A 26,550-nucleotide genomic window follows, 5' to 3' on the forward strand; every position below is an offset into this window, starting at 1 on the left:
TTAAGAGATTTCAGGATGAGAAGATTCACTCACTTTATTATTTTTTTTCACTTTATTATTTTTAAAAAAAGTCTTTACATTTGTTAAAGAAAGATTGATCGCTTTCTCAACATCTGGTAAAGAAATCTTGTTATCACACTGTGAGGGAATAGTGGAACATTTGGAGGGGGACAAGAGAGTTTCTTCTCCCAGGTGCTGCCACCTTGTGAGTTTCTCTTTATTGGCAAGTAGCAAGAAATTCCAAAGGGATTTTACCAGAAACCAAGGTTGGAATTGCAAGAATCAAAAGGTCATTGAAAAAATATGTATTACATACACAGTCATGAAAGCACACTCAAGTTCATCATTAACATATTTTTAACCTTTTATTTGGATGTTTTATACAAATTCAGTATATTTTTTCCTCTCATTTGGTACTTTTTCTTAGAATCTTATAATAAGGAAAATATATCATGATTTTTTACTAAAGCTCATGTAAGCTGTTCCCCAAGTCCCCTGTATTTACTTCAGTGTATCACATAAATATGATCTCTCTCTATGAATAGACTGACAGGAAGAATCCTTGTGCAAGCTAGACAAGATCAAATATGGAATTATCCAGAATATAAGTAGTACATTTAATGAAGCTCAAAAGATACTTTCCTTCAAAAACAATGGAAAGGAACTGGAAAACCTCTGAAGTTACAGAAAGTTCAGTTTTACAAAAATGTTTGAAAAACAACATTTTTTACCATACTTTTTTAAAAAGTTAACACACAAAACTGAAGACTGCCCAGACAAAGATGTTCAGAAAGAACAAACCTTACCAAAATTATATTAAGCTGAAGACAAATCAACTATTAAAAGCCTTGTTATTAGCTCATATGAAATCTGAATTATTGCTTTTAAATAAATGGTCATAGTAAGGAACGGGTCAGTTTGTCTATCTGTTCTTCTGCACTGGTTTTGCCATCTTCCCTTAAATATGCCTGATGAGATGAACCAAAGAGAACAACCACATTCTCTAAGGGTCCGCTGTATGAGAGCTCTCTCCGAATACAAAATCAAGTACACTATTGTCTTAGGAAAACCACAAGAGTCTGCAGCACTGTAATGCAAAGGACAGCAAACCTCGACACTAACACTGAAAACACATATGCAGAACTACAGACAGAAGACAGACATCAGGAACAAAGGCTCCAAGAAGCTTCCCACTTCACATCAGCTCAGGGCCTGGGTGCTCAGAACTTTTGTTTTGGAAGCATGAAGGTGGCATGGTCACAATAATTACAGTCAGCAGAAAATATTTTTCTGGGTAAGAGGGGGGGAAAAAAAGGAAATAGAGTCACTTCCCATGAAGGTCACAATGAAAATACATGTGAGCTAAGGAAGCCTTAAACAGTCACCCTACATTAAAATTATTTTTTAAGTCTCACAAAAAAATGAGATATCTGAAAATAAAATATCTTTAAAAAAAAAAACCCACAAGGAACACGAGATATAAAATCATAGAAGAGATCACAATTACTGCTATATAAATATTGATATAGCTCTTCCATTCAGTATTATGGTAATAACAGGAGATGCTGTAACGTTTCATCTCCAGAGCTCTAGACACCTTAATAAATAGTTCATAGAAACGATAACCTTACTGAAATGTCCCTTATATTCAATTGGAAGCAAAGTAGAAACCTTGATCTAGCACCTTCTAAAACATTAAAATCCCAATTAGTTTTATCCCAATTCTAAAAAAAAAAAAAAAAAAAGGTTGAATTCAAGACATTAAAGTCATATACATTGTATCTGACCTGAAATTATAGTAGCATTGAACATATTAAAAAAAAATACCTAGCATCATGTATGAAATCTGAGCTATGAACATAAACTTAACGTATGTACATTTTTAAACATTTAGGAAAGGCATTTATTATATAAAATATACTTTACATTGAAAATTGTATGTTATCACAAAGCAGTTGTCGGTCTACAGGTAGAAGGTCAAATGGCAACAAAAATTATCATATTGCAACTAATATTTGAAATTGCCTTTAAAAAATACTACAAGGATTTAAAGCAAGACAAGCAACTATTGCGTCTGCAGCCATTAATCGGAATTGCCTGGAGCCACCGTGGGTATTGCCACACAGTATCATACAGACATGGAGCAACAACTTGACATTTGCTAGCTAGCACAGAATCCCTTTAAGTCATTTTTGGCGTTGTGCCAGAGGCCGTGTGGAGACCGGATGCGAGGAGTTGCTTGTTTGTAGGATCACAGCATGAAGCGCTCAGAATCTTCAAGTAGGCTGTACACTTAAAATGTCGGCTTGCTCATGTATTCTTCCATTGTCTGAAAGAGAGCGGTGACTAAGAGCAGTGTTCCCTTCGAGCCACATGCATTCTGTTTTGTTCTCTTTCGCAATATTGAAATTCAAAAACATACACGGACGCAAGCTTTTGCACTCTGCAAAGTCTGAATCTCATTTGTCTCCTTGTACGCGTGGAGGTAAATATATCACTTTTAATCGAGAGAGGGCTGAGCTTGATCAGGAAGTGGATGTTTGAAAAGAGAGATGTGAAAGCAGTAACTGTGGAGAAACCAAGGCTGTGGAGAAACCATGGGTCTAAAATTGTTGTGAGGACATAGGCAGGCCTGTGTGTGCTACAGAAGCCCCAAGCATACAGTGTAACAGATACCTTGTTTCCTATACTGTGCAGAACCTCTTCCTTAAACCTACAACCCAATCAGAGGGGACAAGCATCTCATGATTCTGGAGGCTTTCTGCCATGCTTTTTGGAAGAGTTCCTCCAAAGCACCCAGACCTCTTTCAGTTCCCAGGGTTGCTAATAAACCCCAAAGTTTTCCTTTCCTGTCTTCATCTTTTCTTTAAGTGTTTTGAGTTTGTAACTCCTGGATACAAGTAGAACTCCACAGCCATAGCGGTACTGCAAGCTCCCTCCTACTGATACACATGTGTGAAGCACCATGGCCCAGGTTAAGAGGGGAAGAAGGGGGCAGCAAGTAATTCAATACCTTAAGTCTCTGTGAGTCACTCACTGTTAACCTGCTTAGCAATCAATGCTTAACTATCCACCCCAACATGTGTACCCCCTTTGAACATTCCAGGAAAGAATATCAGCATGGGCCAAAGAGATCAAGGCTAGTGGCCAACAAGACTGTCTTGAGCAGCTCAACCTGTGGGTCATGACCCTCCCAAGGATCACAGGGCCGATCTCCTACATATCACAGATTTTGATTATGATTCATAACAGTAGCAAAATTACAGTAGTGAAGTGAAATACCTTTATGGTTGAGGGGGTCACGACAACATGAGGGACTGTGTTAAAAGTCACAGCATTGGAAAGGTTGAGAACCACTGAGCTAGAGGAGGCCCAAATCAGAAATCAGGGTTTCTAACGGCATCCTGTGTCTCTTTAGAATTCCAGTGCGGTGCTGCTGAAATTACTTATGCTCAGTCAGCCACACTTCCCCCAAAGCCTGCCAGCCTCCTAACTGAGCACTGGCCAAGAAAGGCCCAGACCCCAAGGCATTTGCTCAGAATCTCCTTGGGAGCAGTCCATCCTTCTCTTTTAACTTGACTGACTGGGGTATCAAACCTGGCCCACACCTCGGTGGGTTTTGTAGGGCTGATTGAATGTGGTCCCATTTAGAAAGATCCAAAACACGTTGAGTCTAAAATTTACTTAGAGTAAGAGATTATCAATGTTAAAAATCTAGAATAGCATAATCTTCTATGTGCTATAGCCATATAGTCTTTGCAGTTGAAATGCCTTACTTTTGCGAATCTGACTAAACTGAATTGGCTGCATGAACGCATTGCCTGGCCCTTTCATGCTATTTGTCCTTTGATGAGAACGGCCAAGGGCATGAAATGGACACCTCCCGGACTCTAGGGTCCACTGGGCTCTGGTTATCTGCCCTGCGTTAGCATGAGGTGACTCAGGGCCTGAACTCTGTCCTACCTGCCCTGTCTGAGTCCTGCTATCGCTCCAGGAGCATAAGGAAGCCATGTGAGGGTTTGTTACTTTCTTGAACTTGCCACTGAAAAGGGTTGGAACCGACTTAAAACTGGGACAGCATCAGATCTTTGTCCTCCCGTGCCTTCATGAGACTTTGCCTCGAGTCAGATTGTGGGACCCACACCATGGTGTGGCATTTGTACCTTACACTCAGCCCTTTCCCACTGTACTGTAGTTTTGGTTTATGCTTTGAAGGTAGAAGTGTTGGAGCTCACCAAGCGGTACCTCATGCATCACGGATGTGTGAGATGGCCTGCTGCTGGAACTTCATTTGACCTTCCCCTCTCGACAGGGTATGGTCTATAGAGATTATCCACTAATGGCTGCCCCCCTACTGGTAATTTTGAGAATTACAATGTCTACTCTTGAGTCTATGTTTCTGTCTCTATCAGACTACCCACATTGCAGCTGCTCCCTCCCATATAAATCACCCTCATGGGATAATCAACATCTAACCTGAATACACTCAGACTAAGCTTTGAGCACCTGGGGCTTTGAGCCTATTGGGTCTTCTTAGGAAATATGTGAAAATAACTTTGGTTTTCCTCCCCTGCCCTATGAAACCTTCACTAAGTGTAATTGGGGGAAGGGGGTTCTAAGAGCTACTTCAGCTACTTTAGTTGTTCTAAACCAATATTTCTCAACTGTGGATCACAACCCTTTTAAGAGGTGGAATATCAGACATCCTGTGTATCAAATATTTAAATTATGATTCATAAGGGTAACAAAATTATAGTTATCAAGTACTAACAAAATAGTTTATTTTGTGGCTGGGGGAGGGGTGTCACCATAACATGAGGAACTGTATTTAAAGTTCACTCCATTAGGAAGCTTTCGAACCACTGTTCTAAAGGGAAGACAATGCCATAATGGCCTTCCTTGGCCTCTATGGATATGTGTTTAGGACATATTTATTCCTGAAGGTCAAGAAATAAAGGGGCCATCTTTCTCCTTTGTACAATCTTAACATTTTCTCCTATACATTTCCTACTTCCTGAAGCAGAACAGACATGTATAGTCAACTTCTCAACAAGCCCCCCCACCCTCCAAAAAAAGGTCCTTGACATCTCTGGAGGGGATCCCAGAACCCATGAGGACACTAGCAACACTCTCATTGGCTGGCTCTGTGCATTCAACAAGTGACATTTAAGGTCAGCCACAACCTTGCCTGCTCTCTGGGGCACAATGTTTAAGCCAGGGTCTCTGAGGAAACCTTTCACACTGCCCATTCAAATCACCAGGGACAGGAACGAAGCCATTAGTGCCTCACTGAAAAAGGGCTCACTCCTGAAAATGCCTGGTCCCAAGATTTAAATGTAACTTGAAACACGGATTCACTGAAATCCCGTAAAAAATCTGTTTTCTGCAGTTAGAGGACTTTGAAATAACCTAGGTATGCCTTGACCTCAGTTCATGAAGCTTTAATTACTGAAGTGCCAAAGTCCCCGTGGAAACTCTATAAGGAGTTCCCCCTTCTATAAGGAGTTTCCATCTCAAAGAGCAAGAGGAGAGCCTCAGAAACAATCCCCACTTCTTACTCCCTGCTTCCCTGCCCCAGCATATTTTAATAAATGCTCTTTTGTGGAATTTCCAAACCACTGATTTCTTCGGTACCTCATAAAATCCCACTTCTTGTGGCATTTGAAAAAGTCAAGTAATACTCAGAGAGGTTCAATATGTTTCTTTGAGGGGACAACACCTCTAGCAATAAATGCATTAGCCTAAGGAACGCAGAGCTGCTTATGAGAGCCCACCCTTCGCTTCCTTCACTTCTACTCACCTGAGGATGGAGTCCCTCCATGGGCAGAAGTAAGTAATCAGCTCACAGTACTGCCAAGACAGCTGCTGGGAAATCAGGCCTAATGTCTTATTAACTTAACCAGTCTCTTAGCTCCAAATAGCAGGAAGAATGACTTTAGCACCAGTTTTAAAAGGGTGCTTTATAATTCTTGAAATCCTCTTGACTCTTGACCTGTTATGAAAACAGGAAGATGGAAAACCCACTGAGGCCAGGGGTGGTACATGCCTGTCATCCCAGCAAAATGGGAGGTTGGCAGGAGGATCGTGAGTTCAAACCCAGCCTGGGTTACACAGTAAGACTCTGTCTTTAAAAAAAAAAAAAAAAAAAAAAGAAAAAGAAAAAAAAAAGAAAAGAAATAAAACATAGAGTGGAGGAGACAGGGAAAAGAAATGTCCCTTTTCCCACCGACATTGTTGGCCAGGTGGGACAGAATCTAGGCACGCTTGGCTTAGGACTAGTCAGAAGTTCCTCATTTTAGAAAGCAAGGGTTGGTGGAAAACCGTGATCTTTTTGACTGTCCTTGTAGACGCTGATGTAGGTTATGTTCCCCTATTAGGTCTGATTCAAATCTGGGATGCTTCTAAAAAGTCCCAGGATATTTTATGAGCAATCACGGAGTCAGAAGGAGCACCAAGCACGGGCTTCAAGACCCATTTATACTTGTGTAATCCAGCTACCAAAGCTCCTGATTTATTTATGCAAACAAGAGTGCACAGACCTAAGGCCTTCCCAAGAGAGGTAGGAAATTTCAATTAAAATGACAAATGCCATCTCCGATGACGCAGCTCTAATATTCCCAGCAAATGAAATAACTAGGTGCTGCTCTTCTCCCTTCCCAGGGCAGAGCAGGTATTTTAATGAAAGTCTTTTTATGCATCTCATAAAATTACATTTGCAAAGAATAGCACCAAGCATTTCATACACTTCAGAGGGTAAGATATTTTTCAGACCCCGAAGTTCAGCCGAACAGGGCAAGCAAAGATTCAAGACCAAACTGGGAGGGCCCAAAGCTCTGCTTCAGATTTATTAACTACAAAAACGAGCAGGACATTTCAACGCAAGTCTCTATTCGCTTGCTATAAAACAGGCTAACACCTAGTTAGAACTGCTGAGATAATTGACTAAGCTAACACAGGTATATTATTTAAAGTAGAAGCTATGCTCAGAACAAATTGTGGGTGTAGTCCCCAGTGTTAACTCTATGATAATTAGTCCTGGAATCATCCCACACACAGAAAACCATACTGACCTCTTGTAACATATCAGAGTCTTCAATGGCCTTGACCGCTGTTTTCTTGGATGTTTCCTGAATTTCTCCACCTATTATAAACTCATCAAGGATAAAATATGCCTTTTCAAAATTAAAGATAATGTCCAGCTCACAGACCTGGTAAGGGGGAAAAAAAAGTTTAGATAAATTTGTAGTAGAATCAGGAAGGCCCCTGCCACTGTCCCCCAGTTTGCCAACATGGCCACGCGATTCAGGTATATCCAAACGCAAAGCATCACATGGCATTTCAAGGGCATAAAGATGGGAGCAGGGAAATCCAGACCTTAACAAAGGTACAACCAGATCCTATTGAAGTAGCGTGTGTCTTTAAATATTAAGGTTTGTGGTGGTTCAAAAGAGAAACGTCCCCTATAGTCTCAAGTATTTGAACACTTGGTCACCCAGCAGGGGGCGCTGGGGTGGTCATGGAACATTTGGGGTTTCGGTCTTGCTGGGGCAGGCCAGCTGGGGCAGGCTTTGGGGTTTGAAGCCTCATCCCTCTTCTAGTTCACACTCTCCAGATCTCTGCTTCCTGTGTGAGACGGAGATGTGATCCGTCAGTCTCTTGCTCCTGCCACACTAGCACATCTCCCCTGCCTTTATGAACTCCTCCTCTGGAACTTTAAGTCAAAAGAAACTGCCCACAATAAGTTGCTTTTGGTCACAGTATTTCAGCATACTATGGGAGAGTTAAATGATCGATGTTTTGTGTTATAACAGAAACTATGAGACTCACTGGGGAAGGGAGACCTCTAGATGCTGTGTTTACACACAGAGAAGTGGAAGCTGGGTCCCTGCTGCTCTTTAAACACAGGTCCACAACCTCAATTCTCCTGCACTCTTGGCCATCAGGTTTGTGAACTGCCAGTTTTTGAATATTTCAAGCTCAACTGTTAAGGCTCCTAAAAATTCTTCCCACAAGCCCTGCTTCCGGAACTACTGGGCCAGTGGGCCTGGGTCAGGTCTAAACCCTATACTGCTATCCAACATGATACCGAAGCTTCCAGTTAGCAAAACTGCACATGAACTGGGGTCAAAACCAACAGAGAGGCCGATAAGGTCTCAATAAGCAAGTAAGGCCATCCGCATAATCCAGATGCTTCCACCCTGATCTTGCTGTCTTCCTCACTGCTTACTCCACACTTCACTGAAGACGACTCTTTGTGCGCCCACACCCTACGTGCCCAATTGAAGCTGCGCTCTTTAAACCACTGAAATCTCCATTCTGAAAGTCCTCCATCCTCCTTTGAGCTCACCTCAGAAGCATCTGATACCCCTGTCAATCTGCTTCTTTCTCTTTTTTTAAGATTTATTTATTTATTATGTGTAACATTAGCTATCTTCAGACACACCAGAAGAGGGCATCGGACCCCATGACAGATGGTTGTGAGCCACCATGTGGCTGCTGGGAATTGAACTCAGGACCTCTAGAAGAGTAGTCAGTGTGCTTAATTGCTGAGCCATCTCTCCGGCCCCTGTCAATGTTTCTTGATTACAAGATTTCTTCTTCCTTGCTCGCCTAGGCTTGGCTATGTCATTTAATGGTCCGCCTCTGACACTGATGATTCCTTTTCAGACCTGGATGATTCTGTCTTACTCCTCCCCCACAACCCTGTGTTTCATGGGTAAGTACTGGTGGATCAGGCAAGTTTATCAGCTCAAGAGATAAAAGTGCTTGCTGCCAATCCTGAGATTTGAGGTTGATCACCAAGAACCACAAGATGTAAGGAGAGAACCTGACCCCACAAGTTTTCCTCAGACCTCTACAAACAGGCCCTAGCAAGCATGCAATCCCCCACCAAAATCAATTAATATATGTGATTTTAATAAATGTTAAAATAATTATGCATAGCATGCTTAGGACATATCGACTTGCGGAACAGCTAATGTGTCCTCCCCATGAGGCTTTTCACTGGCCATTCATCGTCTTCAACCCTGGTGTTCTTCTGCACAGCTCCTTCTCTTCACAACACATGTCATCTTCTGGATGACTTCAGTGGGTCTCAAGGCGAGAGCTCCTTTCTCTCATTCCCTGCCATCCATTGGTTCTGCCCTGTTGATTTGGTCATCAATCCCTGTTGATTCTAGCATCCAAATACAACCCTTCCCATTGCTCCCCTTCACCAGCTGCTCCAGCCGGCAAATGGTACAACAAAACACGTGTTCTCCATCCACCCGACGTCTTCACCTGCTGACCGCATGTTTACTTGGGCATTCTTCATTCTTCGTCACTGAGTCCCAAATGGATCTCGGGTGGGCTTATGCTTTCTTCCTTTCCTCCCTAATTTTGTCTATTATTTCATCTAATTCATGTGCCAGCTCGTTAATCTTCCCCCTCTAGCATTCTTCTTGTCCTAATGAGTTTTATGTCAACTTGACATAAGCTAGAGTCATAAGGAAGGAGGAATCTTCAATTGAGAAGACACTCCAAGATTGGGCAAGCCTGTAGGGCGTTTTCTTAATTACTAATTGAGAGGGGGAGGGTCCAGCCCATTGTGGATGGTGCCATCCCTGGACTGATGGTGCTGAGTTCTGTAAGAGAGCGGGCTGAGCAAGCCAGGAGGAGCAAGCCAGTGAGCAGCACTCCTCCATGGCCTCTGCCATTAGTTTCTGCTTCCAGGTCCCTGCCCAGCTTGAGTTCCTGTCCTGATGACTTATGATATGGAAGTGTAAGACAAATAAACCCTTTCCTCCCCAACCTTCACTGTGTTTCCTCACTGTCATAGTAACCCTAAGTAAGGCACCGCTTCTTCCCTTGGTCTTTGCCTTGGTTACCAATCCTATTGATTCTTCCATCTGAACAAAACCCCAGCCTCCCATCCTTCCACTTCACAGCTGCAACCCCTCCCAGCAGGTTTACCATAATGACCTTTGCTAAGGTAATCTCCTTGCCCATTCAAAACCATAGTCGCACTTGGCTAAAATGCTCCTTTCGCCTCCTTGTATGAGGTCTAGGATTCAAGAGAGATCTTAATTCTCCCATGTGACATAGAGGGTTTCGCCATCCCAATCGCACCTCTCTGATTTCCTATGCCTGTCTTTATCACCTGCCATAGTCATACAAGCTACCTGCCACCATGTTTGATCATGCCCTTACCCTGACACACACCATCAAGAATTGAACCATTCCTCCAAATGCCTTTTATTCTCCTACTGACAAAACCATATACATTTCTCAATGCGGAAAGAATTTTCGCAAATACCTACTTAAGATAAATAAAATGTAGAAACATACTATAAAACTAGGCGTGGTGACACACACTTTTAACCCCAGCACTCAGAAGGCAGAGGAAGGTGGATCTTAAAGGTGACTTCAAGGCCAGCCTGTTCTACAAAGTGAGTTCCAGAACAACAAGAGTTCAAAGAACCAAAACAGGCAAACAAAACAAAGGCAAAATAATAAACCATTCATAGACAAAGCAAGATGGGGAAGGGTAATACATGTATAATAATAATGATAACTTCAAGAAGTCAAGAGAAAGGCAAACTGAATCCATACTCACAAGGAAATTTAGTGAAAATATCCATTGCTGGTAATGCTATGAATAAGCACATACAGCCGCTGTCAGTGGAATTTATAAACCTTGTATGCAGGTTTTGCTTGACTGGTCAAACTGCAAAAATGCTTGTACCCACATCTGGTAGAATTGGTCAACTGGTCAAGCCCATAGGAGCCTGACTATAACAGGGCCCCAGACATTTGAACAACTGCCATTCGGAGATAGAACCACCATTCAAGCCATAAACCTCAGCATGTAGACAGTACTGCCTGCCAAAATGAAAACAAAGGCCTACTCCATCACAGGCCATAGTTCTGAGAAAGCCTTGCTTTTTGGCATTTCTGTAGTTCTGCCTCTGGATAACTCTTCTTCTTAACCTAAGTATGTCAACCCAGAAAATGGTATTTGTGCTTAAAAAGCTCACCCTGACAAACCCTCAGTGCTACACTGGGATTCCAAACACCCATTGTAGTCACTGGTCAGCTAATAAAGACTTTTTAATGGCTTAAATTCATGTCTGGGTAGTTTTCTCTGGTAGATACCCTACAAGAATGACAACCTGAGTTCTAAGCCCAGAGCCCATATAAAGATAAAAGGACCTCCAAAATCGTCCTCTGACTTCCACATGTGCAATGGACCTTGCATGCACTGGTATACATACACACATACATACAAATCACAAACACACACACACATACACAGAGAGAGACAGACAGAGAGAGAGAGAGAGAGACCAGGGATATATACATTCACATAGATAATAATAATAATAAGTAATAATAATAATTACCCCTAAATATTTTTTTTTAATTCCCGAACCCAACAGTTCCATACCAGGCTCAGTTAGCCCCATGATATACTAAAATCAGTGCCCAATAAGATATAAAAGCAACAGTGGTTATAGGGGCTTCATTTATAAGAATAATTGGGAACAATCCAAAGTCTACTGATAAAGAACCATTCAAGTCATGCATGTACATCTCTACAATGGCATAAGTATTGTATGTATCTATGTACATACATACATACATACATACATACATACATAGGGTAGTTTTATATGGAAAAATGTAGAAAAATCTCTAATAGACCCGGAAGAATAATAAAGTTACAGAAAATATGCATATTGCAGTCCATTTGTTTAAGTTTAAAAGATTATATGTCTAAAAGGGCATGAAAATGCATTTTCTTATAATTCTGAACAATGCAAACAGAAAGAAATTACAGTAAATTAGACATCGTATACAAGAAAGTACCAAAAGAAATCAGTTACCAGAGGCCAGGAGAGGCAGAAGTCAGGGGTTAGAGTAGCGACAGCAGAGAAAGCTCAGCAGGTACAGACTAGAAATCCAAGCAGACAGGAGCCTTGTTAAGACGAAGCCCTGCGAGGCAACCTGACAAACATTCCCACCAATCCACTAGGAACCTCCCGTGGCCCCCTCAGAGCTCAGTCACCTGTCCCCAGACCTGAATGAAGGCTTCCTCAACAGGCATGGGACAATCAGTTCACTGCATCTAATTTCTGGGAATAAGGTGAGGAGGTGTGCAGAGTTGAATACACACAACACACACCCCTTTACAGCAAATGCTGTGAGTGAGCAAGTCCTTCGTATATGGCAACTCCAAAGTGCTACTGTACAGCCCAACTCCGTCTAAGGCTAAGTAGAGGTGACGAAGGGCTGCAAAGTGCAAGTTCTTTCAGCTATCGCTTAAATACTTCTAAATTCTACCTAAAGGTCCTGTATACAAGTATATGCAGAACTGTGTGTGTAAGGTGTGTGTGTGTGTGTGTGTGTGTGTGTACACCCATCAAGTGATATACATTATACCCTATGTAATAACCAAGAAACCTTGCCTTTTCCCATTTCTCCTCATGTATGTAGATTCTGGCATACAACTTTACAGCTTACGAATGGCAAAAAATGACGATTTCGTTTTATTTTATACTTCCTAATTTTTCGGTCTGTTTTGTTTTACTATGGTATGGCTTAAAGCTCTTCTCTTACAGCAGAATATATACTACTTGTGGTACCGTTTCTGACAGTTTGTCCACTAAATCCTTTGAGAAAAGTCTAAGAAGCTTCTGCCCTTGAACTCCTCTTTAAGTGAATACATGAAGTTTCAAGTTACACAAAGGAAATGTCTCAGCTAATAACGCTACAGTTAGATATGAAAACCAACTGCAGCATAACACAGGACCAACAATCAACAGTTTATATGCTTTTCCTGACCACTGTCCTCACCCTCACAGTAGCCCATGTATTTAGCAAAGCCAATGTTTTTATCAGCATTTTTAACGTCATATCTTCATCAGTAAGATGGAGATTGGTGAAGGTCCGAAATCTTGGGTCTGGTTACAAAGTGAGCAGACACCAGGGTCAGGACACTTAATGCCCCTCCTCTCACGATAGAAAACTTTCCTAGGTCAGATTCAAAAGCTTCTGTCCCAGGAAAGCATCCGCACACTTGAAATATATCAATCAGAATTCATGCTGCAATGCAGAATGGAAATATGGCAAATGTCTAAATCCCTTTATCTACTGTGAGACCCTGAGGCATTTCTTTTTAGCATCTGTAAATTGGGGTTAATGCTACTTACTGAAGATTGAAAGATTAACTGCTCAATCCTTGATAATCTCCTTAGAATTGAAAGGCACTATAAAATACATCACTCAAATTAGGAACTAGAGATTTCAATCTGTCTGTCTTCAAAATACAGTATTTTCAAGGTATAAGTTTCCCCTTACATAATGTAAGGGCAGAATTTAAAGAAGTCTTTGGTATTCGCATGAGAAGAAAATAAACCCAAATAGAAATATCTTATTTCTGAGATGATGTCAATTGAGGATCACTGCCAGAAGCCTTTGGTCATCACCGTTAATTAATAAGAATTGAACACCTATTGGGCATAGAGCCCTGAAGTGCTCTTAGCTTAATGAAAAATTCATTGAATGTTTTAGTGAATTAAAATTTTGATTCATGACAAAGATAGAGGTGTCCCAGAATTGGATGGAGAATCAACGCTAGAGATGCAGGAAATTATTGTGAACCTCTCTATGCTCTCTCTGGGCCTAGAGATATTTTGAAATTCTTCTAAGAACTGATGTAGTCTGAAATATCTGGTTGAATTTCAGTTAAGAGCAGAGAGATCAAAATTCAGCCTCAAGTCACATGATTACAGTTGGTTTAAACCACAGAAACAGGTCAAACCAGAGTTCAGAAATGAGGAAGAGAAGGGAACATACACAAAAGCTCAGACTTCAAGAAACACCTTCAGGCCCTTTGCAAAGACCCCGTCTGCAGTTCATTTCAAAGGGAAGCACCAAAAAAGTCAGAATGCGCTAGAATAAAAGAAAGCATGAAGTTAAATGACCCCATGTCTTAAAACATGTTACTATATATATATGGACTGCTTTGAAAAAATAAAACTTATTGAGGCAGGAAGACATGGTATTACTCTCTTATTATTCCTGAATAACAATAACTGAACTCTCCCAAGCAACATGTGATGACATCATTTACACGGGGAAGAAGAGGAAGAAAATTCACTTAGGAGCTCACCCAACACTTGTTATTGTGAAGCCTGTTGGGAAAAAAAAAGGGTGGGTGGGTGGGGGAAGCTGGCCATATTAGCACATGCCTTTAATCCCACAAGAGACAGGAGGATCTCTGAATTCAAATCCATTTCTACAACTGCCAAGGCTATACAGAGACCCTATCTCAGAAACTATCCCCCACTGTCCCCCCCCCAAAAAAAAGAGAGAAGAAAAAAGGAAAGAAAAGTAGGTAAGACCCAACCAACGATCCAATGATAAAAATGTTGCCGTTCAGTTTCAGAGAAAGAATACTAATCAGCTATTAAAAATAAGGACATCGGGGGCTGGAGAGATGGCTCAGTGGTTAAGAGCACCCAACTGCTCTTCCAGAGGTCCTGAGTTCAATTCCCAGCAACCACATGGTGGCTCACAACCATCTGTAAAGAGATCCAATGCCCTCTTCTGGTGTATCTGAAGACAGCTACAGTGGACTTATATATAATAAACGAATAAATCTTAAAAAAAAAAAAATAAGGACATCATGAATTTTTTCAGGCAAATGGATGGAACTAGAAAATATCGTCCTGAGTGAGGGTAATCGAGAAGACCCAAGATGACATGTACTCACTCTATGTATTCGCTGATAAATGGATATTAGTCATAAAGTACAGAACACCCCTGGTACGTCCCACAGACCCAAAGAAGTTAAATGAAGGAAGGCCTAAGTGAGGATACTTGAATCCCACTTAGAAGGGGGAATAAAACAGCCATAGGAGGCAGAGGAAGGGAGGGACTTGGGCAGGAGAGGGGTAAGGGGGGAAATAGTGGGGGCTGGATCAGGATCAGGTGTGGAAAGAGACAGGAGGGGAGAGTGAATGGAAATCTGCAGTTGGCAGGGGTGGCGAGTTGGGAGGAATTTCTAGAACATGCCAGAGACCTAGGATAAGGGAGGCTCTCAGGAGTCGATGCAGGTGACCTTAGCTGAGACACATAGCAGTGGGGGTATAGAACCTGAAGAGGCCACCTCCTGTGGCCATGCAGGACCCCCACTGTTGGCATAAGGACACCAACCCACTCAGAAAACTTTTGACCAGAAATTTGTCTACAAGAAATACAGGGACAGAGATGGCACAGAGACTGAGGGAATGGCCAACTAATAACTGGCCCAACTTGAGACCTATTCATGGGCAAACACCAATCTGTAACACTATTAATGGTAGTCTGTTATGCTTGCAGACAGGAGCATGTTGTCCTACGAGAGGCTCCGCCCAGCAGCTGACTCAGATTCAGATATGCAGAGCCAAACATTGGATGAAGGACAGGGACTCTCAGGGAAGAATTGGGGGGAGGACTGAAGGCCCTGAAGGGGATGGGAAACCCACAGGAAGACCAACCGAGTCAACTAGCCTGGACCCCTTGGGAGCTCTCAGAGACTGAGCCACCAACCAAAGACCAAACGCAGTCTTGAGAGAGGTCCCTGGTACATTTGTAGCAGAGGGCTACCTTGTCCTGCCTCAGAAGGAAAGATGCACCCAATCCTACAGAGACTTGATGCACCAGGGGGACACCCAGGGGAGCTCTACCCTCTCAGGGGCAAAAGGGAGAGGGATTAGAGGAGGGACTCTGGAGGGGGACCAGAAGGAAGGGACAGCGTTGGGATGTAGATGATAGATAGATAGATAGATAGATAGATAGATAGATAGATAGATAAATTAATTAATTAATTAATTAATTGAGGTAAGTATGTAGAAAGCATAAAACTCCCAATCAAAAGAAAAAAATCTCTGGAAGCAAATTCTCCCAACATCACTTGATAAACACCCATGACCAAGGGAATGTACTGAGAACATTGCTGGAGGAACCTTTTCCAGCTCTGATGGCTTTCTTTCCTGCAACAGTGTATTTTATTGGTGTCTAGAGAGCATTTGTTAAAATCTGGCCCAGATATATTAGTGAGTAGTGAGGTGTGGGCAGGCATCAAAGGTCAGGACCTCAAGGAAGGGCTGGGTTTGCATTGCACCAGCTCTTGCACCGGGTGGGATGCTGCCCTAGGTACTGCACGACCTGCAATGCAGGCAGGGACAGGAACCCAAAGGAAAGATCACAGCAAGGGTGGAGGAGTTATCCGTTATCACTGTTCTGAAAGCTTGCATTAGAGTCTAGGAGTTGTGGAGGGTTTTGGTGATGAGGAGTAACGTCCCACCTAGGTCTATGTTTTATAAAAAACCACAAGGCCAAGCGGAGAAGCCAAGGAGGGTATGGGGTAGAAAGGACCAAATAAGAAGGTAAAAGTAAAACCTCAAGTACGTCAACTACATTAGTGCGCTGCTGGTTTTGGGTCAGCTTGACACAAGATAGGGTCATCAGAGAGGAAGAAGCCTCGGTTGAGGAAATGCTTCCGTGAGATCCAGTTGTAGGGCATTTATTTTCAATTAGTGATCAATGGGGAAGGGCCCAGCCCACGGTGAGTGGTGCTATCCTTGGGCTGGTAGTCCTGGGTTGTATAAGAAAGTCGGCCAAGAAACCAGGAGCATCAGTTCCTGCCTCCTGTGTGAGTTCCTGTCCCGGCTTCCTTCAATAATGAACAGTAATATGTACATGGAAGCCTAGTAAACCCTTTCCTCTTCAATTCGTTTTTACGTCACGGTGTTTTGTTACAGCAATGGAAACCCTAAGACAGCTAATGAGAAGGAGACGAAGGAGATGAGCTCTAAGTTTAAATTGAGGTGTCAGGAAAGTCCTAGTAATGGGCAGAGAAAGGTAAAAGAACCCTATCCTTTGTGTTGAAGGATTCTGGGAAATCGCAAACTCCATCCAGCAGACGCAGGGCAGGCACAGCACTGAGCCACAGCAGGTCAGTGAAGGGCATCACCGTGTAAGCAAAGAAGCATCACTTGGCAATAGATTCTTAGAGAAAGAATCTGAGGACACACTAGGCAGGTGGAAAAAGAGGCACAGCGTTTAGAAAATGAGGAGGAGGAATGAGGGGTCGGAGTTAGGAGAAGAAAATCAAGGTGGGGCCTCCCAAAAGCAATGCCAGGGCGGGTGGGGTGGGATTTAAAGGATGACTAAACGTCCTCTGCCGCAGAGATAAGACTTAAGAACCATGAGTGGTGCATGGTGGTGTAGAGGAATCAGTGGTAACTTCAAGACCCCCTTGAAGTAGTGAGATGGGGCCCTGCTGCAAGCTGGCACGGACTGAATGAGTCTGAAAACGGGAGCAGCTGTGAGAGACCGCTGCATCTGTTACTGAAACAAATGCAAATGGGGTTTTGGAAAAGCAAAGTGACAGGATCAGGCATGTTTGTCTGTTTGGGTTGTTGTTATTGGTTGTTGTTATTGTTCCTCGTGTACTAATAACATTATAACTTTAAACAATGCCAGAGAAGGAGCAAAACATCAAACAGAAAAGAAATGGCAAAGCCAATAAGGAATAAGGGACCAGAGAGCATTCACAATTAAATTCAAGGTCCCTGAAACAAGGTCTTTTCGACGTGAAGGTAAAGACACCCACCTCTTTTGGAGTGGTTCGTATACTAAGACACACAGGTAGGGAGGAACCTGTGATTCTGAACCAAGGTGAGGTGGTGCCATCCTCAGTACAATGCGATTGATGGTTTAGACTTGAGAGAGAGAAAAGGGATACAGGAGATGAGCAAAAGCGAGAACCCAGACGGATGCTAACGGGCCAGGAGGACACTTACATTTCCAAAGTACTTATCCAGCAACTCCACATAACGATGAACAATCTCTAGTGTCAAGAGCTCATTGTCTTGGTTTTCTATTGCACAGCAAAAATATAAACTAGCATACCTTGAAAAGAAAAAAACAATAAGGAAAAGCAAAATTGAACGAGACAATAAACAAGCCAAAGTGGGTTTCCCCTAGGGGCGTGCGTCCTCCTGCTCTCTCGAGATTCTCCCCATACAAGGGTAAAAATCATTGCTCATGGCACACACTACACTCCTCAAATAGAAACCAGAGTATATAAAAAATGCTGCAGCACCTAGATGACGTCTGTTAATGGCGTCAACAGGCGCTCTCAACAGAACTTTACCTTGAAGAGCTGCAATCAGAGGCATGGTCCTTCAGCATGGTGATCAGGGTGTTTGCGTAAGCTCCTCTCCAGTTTGTAAATTGTCTCTAACATACAATCCCTCAGCGATGCTCTTGGGGGCCCATGCTCCCATATGTGGCTTCACACAGTGACTCACGCTATGTCTCTCACCCTCAGCCACAGAAGCTCTAGAGGCTGCTTTGCCAAAGCACTCCTTGGTAGCGGACTCCATTAAATACCAGTCCATCCCAGACTGGTTTTTAAAACACCCTCCATATTTCCAGTGCTCGTTTCCCATTCTGGAAACTGTAGTTTGATGTAGGACATGGGGGTCAGACTGGCACTGTCCATGTCCTAACTTAGGCATCCATTTCCTCAGTCTTCATGGAAAAGCTGGCTTTACCTCTCAAGCCTCAGATTTCTCAAATTAGGATTCCTCACTCGGACACTTCAAACAGGTGCCATCAAAGCAAATCTAGGCACTAAAGGAAGAAAGGGCTGGACTGAGCCTGGCTCTACTGATTATCACTCATCTACTGGGATGAGGTAGTAATTACTTACACTGTGCGTCCTCAGTTTACCCATCTGCGAATAGGAACAATTATAGTATGAGCAATCCACTGGAAATGGTTCTCATTTCTCTACCACATTTACTTGCATTTTCCCATAGCATTTGTAACTGTGGTTTGCTTTAAAAATGTGCTTCTTGAGGATCTGAACATAATCTGTCTCATTCACTTGCTACTGTATCTACAGCCGTTGAAAGGAGGCTGCGAATGCAACAGGTGCTCACAAAAAAAAAAAAAAAAAAAAGTTACCCAGCACCACCTGCGTGCAAATTCAGCACACAGCTTAAGCGTTCGGAATCCAGCGAACACTTGGAAACTGACACGTGCCTATGGGAGAGCCTCACCAGCAATCACTCTTTGTTACAAATATTTAGACTCTACCCATGAAAGATTTCAGAAAGCACTGAGCTTGGCATTGTGATCTAAAAACATTTGGAACTAAAAGACGGCAAAGCGATCATGAGAAGTTTGGTCCTCACACCTTTTATAAACAAGTTTCAGCTCCTTCCAGTCAATGAAACTGCTGGTCCTGTGTCCACGAGAGAGGACGGTCTGGATGATCTCCCGGGTGATCTTCTTCCTCTCTTTGTCAGGGAGCGTGGTGTACCATTTCTGCAGCCGCAGCTTCCCTTGTCGACTGAAGAGCAAGATGAAATGTATCTGGAACAAGAAGGCAAAGAGAAGCCCCCGTCTCATTCAAGCACGTCACTGCACGGAGCGGGGCGTTCCGGGAAGCCCCCGTCTCATTCAAGCATGTCACTGCACAGAGCGGGGTGTTCCGGGGCTGGGTGGGGCCAGGAATGTATAAAGCGAGGATATTAGCTGGCCTGAGAATGATCCCATCTGATAAGTTACATTTACCCACCAGGGGGCCAAACATGAACCATCACACACAATCCTTACCCCTGTTCAAGAAGACCATGCTGGAAAAAAAATGTTTCATTCCTCTCAAGGGTTCTAAGTTCCTTAAGGATCAAAAACCTGTCAAAGGAATTAGTGGGGCTCTCTGATGCAAATTTGTCCTTGGCAAGTAAAGCAAACAAAGAAAATGTTTTGAATGGTGGAAGGATTTACTTTAGAGTTACAGCCATCCACCATGGTCTGTATCGCAACTGGGAAAGCACAGGAATGGGGAGAGGACAGTGGAAAGGGAAGTGATTTAAAAAAATTAAAAAATTAAAAAAAAAAGGAGGAAGAGGAGGAGGAGAAAGCAAGGGAAAGAGCAAGAAAGAACAAAAGGACCAGGCCTACGCATGACAGCTCCACCAGCTGTGTGCGCGCACCGGTGCGCGCATGGGCTGACCCTGGCATTTCCTAGCTCAGGCCAGGGCTGCCTCCTCAGCATGGAAGATGGGTAACGATTTAGACGGTGAGTTGGCTACACTAGGAAGTCACCTCATTTTGTTACCAGGTATTTCTGTAAATTTTAAGATTTATTTATTTATTATGTATACAGCATTCTGCCTGCATGTACACTTACATGCCAGAAGAGGGCACCAGATCCCATTACAGATGGTTGTGAGCCACCATGTGGTTCCTGGGAATTGAACTCAGGACCTCTGGAAGTGCAGCCAGTGTTCTTAACCACTGAGCCATCTCTCCAGCCTCATTTTTAAAAACTTTAAGTGAAGGATGACAATCTAAGTTCAGTACCTTAAGAAAAGGGTAGACCTCATTTACAAAGACTGTCCAGTAGCCTCATCTTTTATTTTACCAAAGATCACATTTTCCCAGCCTATCATATTAGAAGATAAGAAATAAAGTCATGATTAATTTATTTATTGTTTATCAATTAAACAATAAGAGAAACGTGGAGCTGGAGAGATGGTCCAGTGATTAGGAGCACTTGTTCCTCTTGCAGAAGACCTGGGTGTGGTTTCCAAGCACCCACACGGTGGCTCACAACCATCTATAACTCTGGTTCCAGGAATGCAGTTCCCTCTTCTGAACTTCTGAGGGCATCGGGCATTCATGTGATGCACATACATACATGCAGGCAAAAGACACTTACATATAAAATAAAACTAATAAATCTAAAAATAAATTATAAGTAAAATGCATTATTACTACTTTTATTAATGCATACGCTCCATCCAAACCAAGAACAATGACAGTTAAAAAATAAAACACAACAAACCAACAGTCTGCTCTTTCTACTGAAGAGGTTTCTCCTCTAATGACATGGCACAGACCTAACAGCTCACTAGGCGGTGACATCTGAACTCAATGGACACCAGGATCTTCCTCTAGAACTTTCTCTAACCTACAGAATTTGTGGGCTTCTTTTTGTAATTAATTTTACCTATTATTGGCGTGTGTGCGTCTCTTTCTCTTTGTCCCTCTGTGTGTGAACATCTGTTTGTGAATGTGAATGTGAGTGTGTGTGTGTGTGTGTGTGTGTGTGTGTGTGTGTGTGTGTGTGTGTGTGTGTGTGTCGGGAGGCGGTTGGTGACTCCCAAAGCATGCTTATGTCAGACAAACAACTCTATGGAGTTGACTCCCTCCTACCTGTACACGGGTTTCAGGGATGGGACTTGGGTAACGGCCACCAGGTTTGTGCACCTTTGTTTTTCTTTTCGCTTTCTTTCCTTCTTTCTTTCTTTTTAAGTAAAGCAAATGTAGTTTTGCTTTGCTTTGTTTTTTAAGTGACAACAAGCTCCTGGTCTGAAGAGCAGACTTCACACACCATGAACACAACTTAAAACTCCTGCTCAGTAAACCGGGATGTTCTTCGAGCACTCGTTGTGAGGGTCAGGGAGATGGCTCAGTGAGCACCAGCACTTCCCACAACCCCAGCCATCTGGGTTCTAGCCTCAGGACTCACACGGTAGAAGGAGAGAACCAAGTTCTGAAAGTCATTCTCTGAAATGGAAGAGAACACTGCATTGCCTTAAACACTATTTTCTGTTAGATCAGTAACTCAGAAATGGACCCCGTTAGCCTTTCCCAGGAATTGTACGTTTGCCTCCCATCCTGGTTAGTTTTTATTATTAACACAACCAAGTGTCAACTGGGAGGAGGGAACCTCATTTAAAGAGTCGTCTCAGTCAGACTGGCCTATGGCCATGTCTGAAATTGTCTTGACTGATGATTGAGGAGAGCCCAGTCTACTGTGGGTGGCACCATTCCTAGAAAGGTGGGCCTGTGGTGTATAAGAAAGCTAGATGAGCGAACGAATGAACTGGTGAGCAGCATTCCTCTATGCTTCCTGCCATGTATTCCTGCCCGGACATCCCCTCAATGATGAGTTATGTACTGGAAATGTAAGGTAGAACAAACTCCTTCCTCCCTAAAGTTGGCTTTGATTAGAATGTTTTCTCATAGCGACAGAGACAATGTAGAATACCATTCTAACAGCAGAAAATCGGATGTCTCTGAAATGTAAAATAATAAATTTATTTATTTATCTATGTATTTATTCAAAGACGGCCCACAACTCAGGATGTGAAGAACAAGGATCAGTTGGGGATTACCACCAGATGACACTGTTCAATCCAAAGTCTACCAAGGGGTCGTACTTCTGTCTGCTCGAGAGATTAAATCTACAAATTCAGAGGGTGTTTGCTCCCATTGCCTATGAGAAATTACTATTTCCTTCCCCTCTAACCTAAATCTCTTCTGCTTCAACATAAACAGTTTCTCCTGATTTTATCCCAGAGCACACACAAAGACTGGCCCCTACCTTAGAGTAATAACTAACTGTTCATGCTCACATAGTTAAGACAGCCCTGCAGGTTTCCCTCGGCCATTTCCTTCCAAAGAAACACTCTGGGCTTACCGTCCATTCCTTATCTAGTGACTGGTCTCATAACTCTTACTCTAGACAGCCCCTTGGGATTTTCCATAGACTAAGTGTTACTGTCAACCCAGGTTAGCTCTGAGTTCTCTACAAGGCTGTAACTATTGGAGGGATGTCTCCCCTTTCACCTTTTCCTTGTTGAATAAATATCTCAGAATGAATCGTCGACGCTAACATGGATCGATAATCCAGAACAATGAACAGGGAGTATTTTAAAAAAAATCCATCGATGAATTCAAAGTGAAAAGGATGAAAAGAACAAGAACATGTACACACACAGAGAGTTCATGTGAAATACAAAACTATGTTCTCTGTTCAAAAGAAACAATGGATCGATTCAGGTCGACCCACAGTGCATGCCTAGCTGCAATGCGTAAGTCATGGCTAGAAGGCTCATTCCTGGCAAGTTCTGTGATTTGTGTGAGGGAACCAGTTTCCTCCTTCGATTTAACCTCAGAGGTTGGGCAAGCTAGCAGCATGAATTGTAGTGATTTTGCAAGCTTACTGCTTCCTACACTAATTTTATTTAATTTATTGATGCAGTCATTCAGGGCACATTTGGCTAATTCATTTCAAGAGGTTAATCAAATAGAGTCTTGTATTAGCATTATCTTGACCCAAGATTTAAAACAAAAAATTAAAACGAAAAATTAAAAGACAAATGAAGGGTTTCCTTTTTTTCAGGATTTGTAGAGTCAACCTGGACTTGATGCCCAAAAGAAACTTCAGCTGACTTCAGAAAGCAAGACCTAACCATACCACCACCAGTGTCACTGGGACGAAAGAAAAAAGAGAGACTAGTAACACTCTCACTACATAAAATACAATAAAGAGTGATCAGGGGTGTATATGTGACCCAATACTTAGCCTGGGTTATCCCTTCATAATCCAGAACTGTCACCTCTTCTCAAGAGGGGCCACTTTATTGGCCCATTTTAGGAGTCTAGTTTGGGCACAGATAGTCTCTCAAATGCAAAGATGAATTGTCAGATTAATTCCCTGTCCTACTAGCGTCTACTAGAGTAACACTCGACCCTATTGGGCAACCCCAGAGCTTGGATAGTTTTGGTTTTTTTCCTGTGACAGATCTGCATGCAGGGACAAAGTGCTACCCAGGCTTTGAGGGAAACACAAAGCAGACTATGCCAATCTATCTGTTCTGTGATTTTGAACCAGGGCTGTCATCTTACTTCTAAGTTCACTATGTATCTAGTTCTTCATGGTTGCAATGTTACCAACTCTTAACTTCCATTCATAAACTGGACCCATGACCAGCTTCTAAGACAAAAGGCAGCCAGGGCTTCCCCTGTCCTGGACATCTCTATGTCATGAACAGAGTCTATCCAGATTTCAGGATGCGGGCCACAAGATCAATGCTCAGAACATGTTCCTCCTAGTCAAACAACCAGACAGGCCTCTATCCTGTTGACCCAGGTCACATGGCTTATCATTTAAGCAGCACCGTTCCTCTGACCTACCTTTATAACAATGCTGCAAATTCCCAGCCCAGATCAGCCCACCCGTTCCTATCTTCCTTCTATTTGGAGATGTCAGCTACCCCTAAATAAAACCAGAAAGGACTTCTTAGATTGGTACTACCATGATTGGATAATCAGCTAACCCATGAGTCCCCAGTGGTGCTTGGAAACTATCTGGGTACTTCCTAATGTAAAGGACTTTCAAATGTCCCTCCCTCCTTCCATTTTCCATGTCAGTCATTCCAATTCATCCCCATGTCCTTCATAGTTCCTGCTTCTAGCCTCACTTCCTAAACCTGGAGAAAAAGAGAAAGACCAGTCTGAGGGTTGTCTCAGCTCCTCCCATATCCACATACCCAGCTCTAACCCAGTATGCTTCCTTCATTGCTGAGGAACACGTGTCCCTTAGTCCTTGACTTTCAATCTTTTCTTACCTCCTAGGAAGTCCGCCCCATCCTTCCTACATGGCCTGTCTTCTGGAACTCTGTACATACAGATGCTGGATAAACATACCTTTCTCTTCCTTAAAAACATAGCGTCCATTTGAGAAAATCCCCGACCTTCAGTGAAAGTGACACAGCAGTGTCAAAGCCCCGTGAGTCCACTTTTAAAAGTTCTACCTTTAAAATGTGCTTTAAAATGAGAGTAAATGAAACTGGGCAGGATGTATGCCTTCAATCCCAGCTCTCAAGTGGCAGAAACAGGAGGATCAAGAGTTTCAGGCTAGCCTCTCTTAGAAAAGCAAAAAGCAAGTGAAAAATAAGAGATAGGTGTTCAGAATTAGATGCTCACAGTACTAACACACACAGAACTGGAAAAAATACCTTAATGTCTAAAAATAGATAGTCTTGGATGATACTTATTAACCAATAATAATTCTGTTGATAAACTACAAAAACATGAAGTTGGATATGTACTGTTATAGCCAAAGGTAGATCGATTATACTTGCAAAGAAATTACCCAATGGAAACATACTAAACTATTAACAGTGGTTGTCTTGGAACAGCAGAATTATAAATGTTATTTTCCTCTCTGTACTCCATTGAGTTTATGTGTAATAAAATTTCTTAGTGGGTTCAGCAGAAAGCAGTTAGCATTCTATCCAAAGCCTAACACAGAGTGAATACTGAGGTTCTCTCTCTGCCTCCCAGCACGGCACCCCACGCAGAGCAGCGCGCCACAGTGCTGAGTTGCTGCCAGTGCACAGAGGGCGGGAGAAGCAGATATGATCTTTTGGGATAGTGAAAATGCTTGGTATGGTATCATTATTGAAGAAACCTGTCATTATATATTTGTGAAAATGGATACAATGCCCAACCCCAACATAGACCTTACTATAAACTGTGGATTTATGTCACAATTAAATATCAACAGGGGGCATAGGTGAGAGGCCCCATCACCTTGAGCTGGCTCCAAGGTCATGAGAACTGGAAGTTCAGTCCTGTCCTCACCAGCTGCAGCACTCACTCGGGAGAGCAGGTCCTGTATCTTGCCTGGCCAACACAGTGGGACTGGCTCGGGTGGAGTGGGTCCCGGTGAGTTGGCCCTGAGGGCATAAAAGCAAGCGTGGTGGCACCGGGTGGTCTAGCTGGGGCAGTCACCCTGGTGATGCAGATAAAAGCGTGCCAGAGGGCTGATCAGCTCAGCTACGACCCAAGCCCAGATCCAGGGCTTTGAGTTGGTCCACCTCAGAATCTACAACATCTGTGCTGTTGGAGTGCATGAAAGGGCCGGTCCTACTGATCAAAAGCTGCAGGACCTCCAGGACGCAGGGCAACAGAAGGATAACTGGGAAGAATCCCAGTGAGGATCCAATATTGATGGTGTGGCAGAAGCCAGAGACCTCGCACCAGATCAATGACTCAATGCAGTGAACGTTCGCCAAGTGAAGATGTGTGGACAGAGGGGTATAGTGTGGGACAGGGTGTGAACGTACAACAGCTTCCACGATGAGATGTTTTCTGTGCTTTGCTTTGTTTATGTTTTTTTGTTTGTTTGTTTATTTGGGGGGAGGAGATTGCAAGGGCGGAGGAAGGATGCAAGGAAGATGAGTGGGACTGGGGTGCACGATGTGAAACTCACAAAGACTCAATAAGAAGTCGAAAGAATCAACGAAGTTCATCGATTGTAACAGGTGTGCCATTTGGCACAGAACATTGATAACGAGGGAGGCTGTGTCTACTGGAGGATGCCTTCGTACAGCCTGCTCACCTGTGCTCTGGAGCTAAAAGTGCTGGATAATAATGTATGTTTTAAAAGAGAGAACTGTGTAACAAGATTGAATGTCTCTTAGCCACATGGCTAAGATGTAAGCTGGACATGAATAAGAAAAAGACACCAGCTAAGGTGTGCGTGTGCGGGGAAGAGGGGTCTACAAAACCCATCATTATTGCCTTATTAGCAGGAGAGACCCCTAATACTCATTCCTTTCCATTTCAAGCCAATGCTATGGAATCGTAGCAACGACGTGAAGCTGGAGAAGAAGTGAGGAGATATGTCTGACATTCATAAAAGCAGTG

General features: G+C 42.9%; 1 protein-coding gene across 2 annotated transcripts in view; it reads right to left on the reverse strand.

Annotated features, from left to right (window-relative positions):
* Nucleotides 1-339: 339 nt before the first annotated feature.
* The window catches only part of Ap1s3 (adaptor related protein complex 1 subunit sigma 3), a 59,381-nt gene continuing 33,170 nt past the window's right edge, over nt 340-26,550 (reverse strand). Inside the window, exons 2-6 of one of the 2 annotated variants that reach the window (XM_032901443.1) lie at nt 19,235-19,413; nt 17,832-17,940; nt 7,071-7,208; nt 5,801-5,992; nt 2,220-2,329 (exon numbers count right to left, since the gene is read on the reverse strand). In XM_032901443.1, coding sequence (XP_032757334.1) covers nt 5,948-5,992; nt 7,071-7,208; nt 17,832-17,940; nt 19,235-19,413 — 471 coding nt within the window. In that variant the 3' untranslated portion in view covers nt 2,220-2,329; nt 5,801-5,947. Of the gene's footprint in view, nt 2,330-5,800; nt 5,993-7,070; nt 7,209-17,831; nt 17,941-19,234; nt 19,414-26,550 lie in introns of both variants that reach the window. The other variant, XM_032901444.1, reaches the window with a different exon arrangement.

Source organism: Rattus rattus, chromosome 4 (assembly GCF_011064425.1).
Source record: "Rattus rattus isolate New Zealand chromosome 4, Rrattus_CSIRO_v1, whole genome shotgun sequence".
NCBI lineage: Eukaryota > Metazoa > Chordata > Mammalia > Rodentia > Muridae > Rattus > Rattus rattus.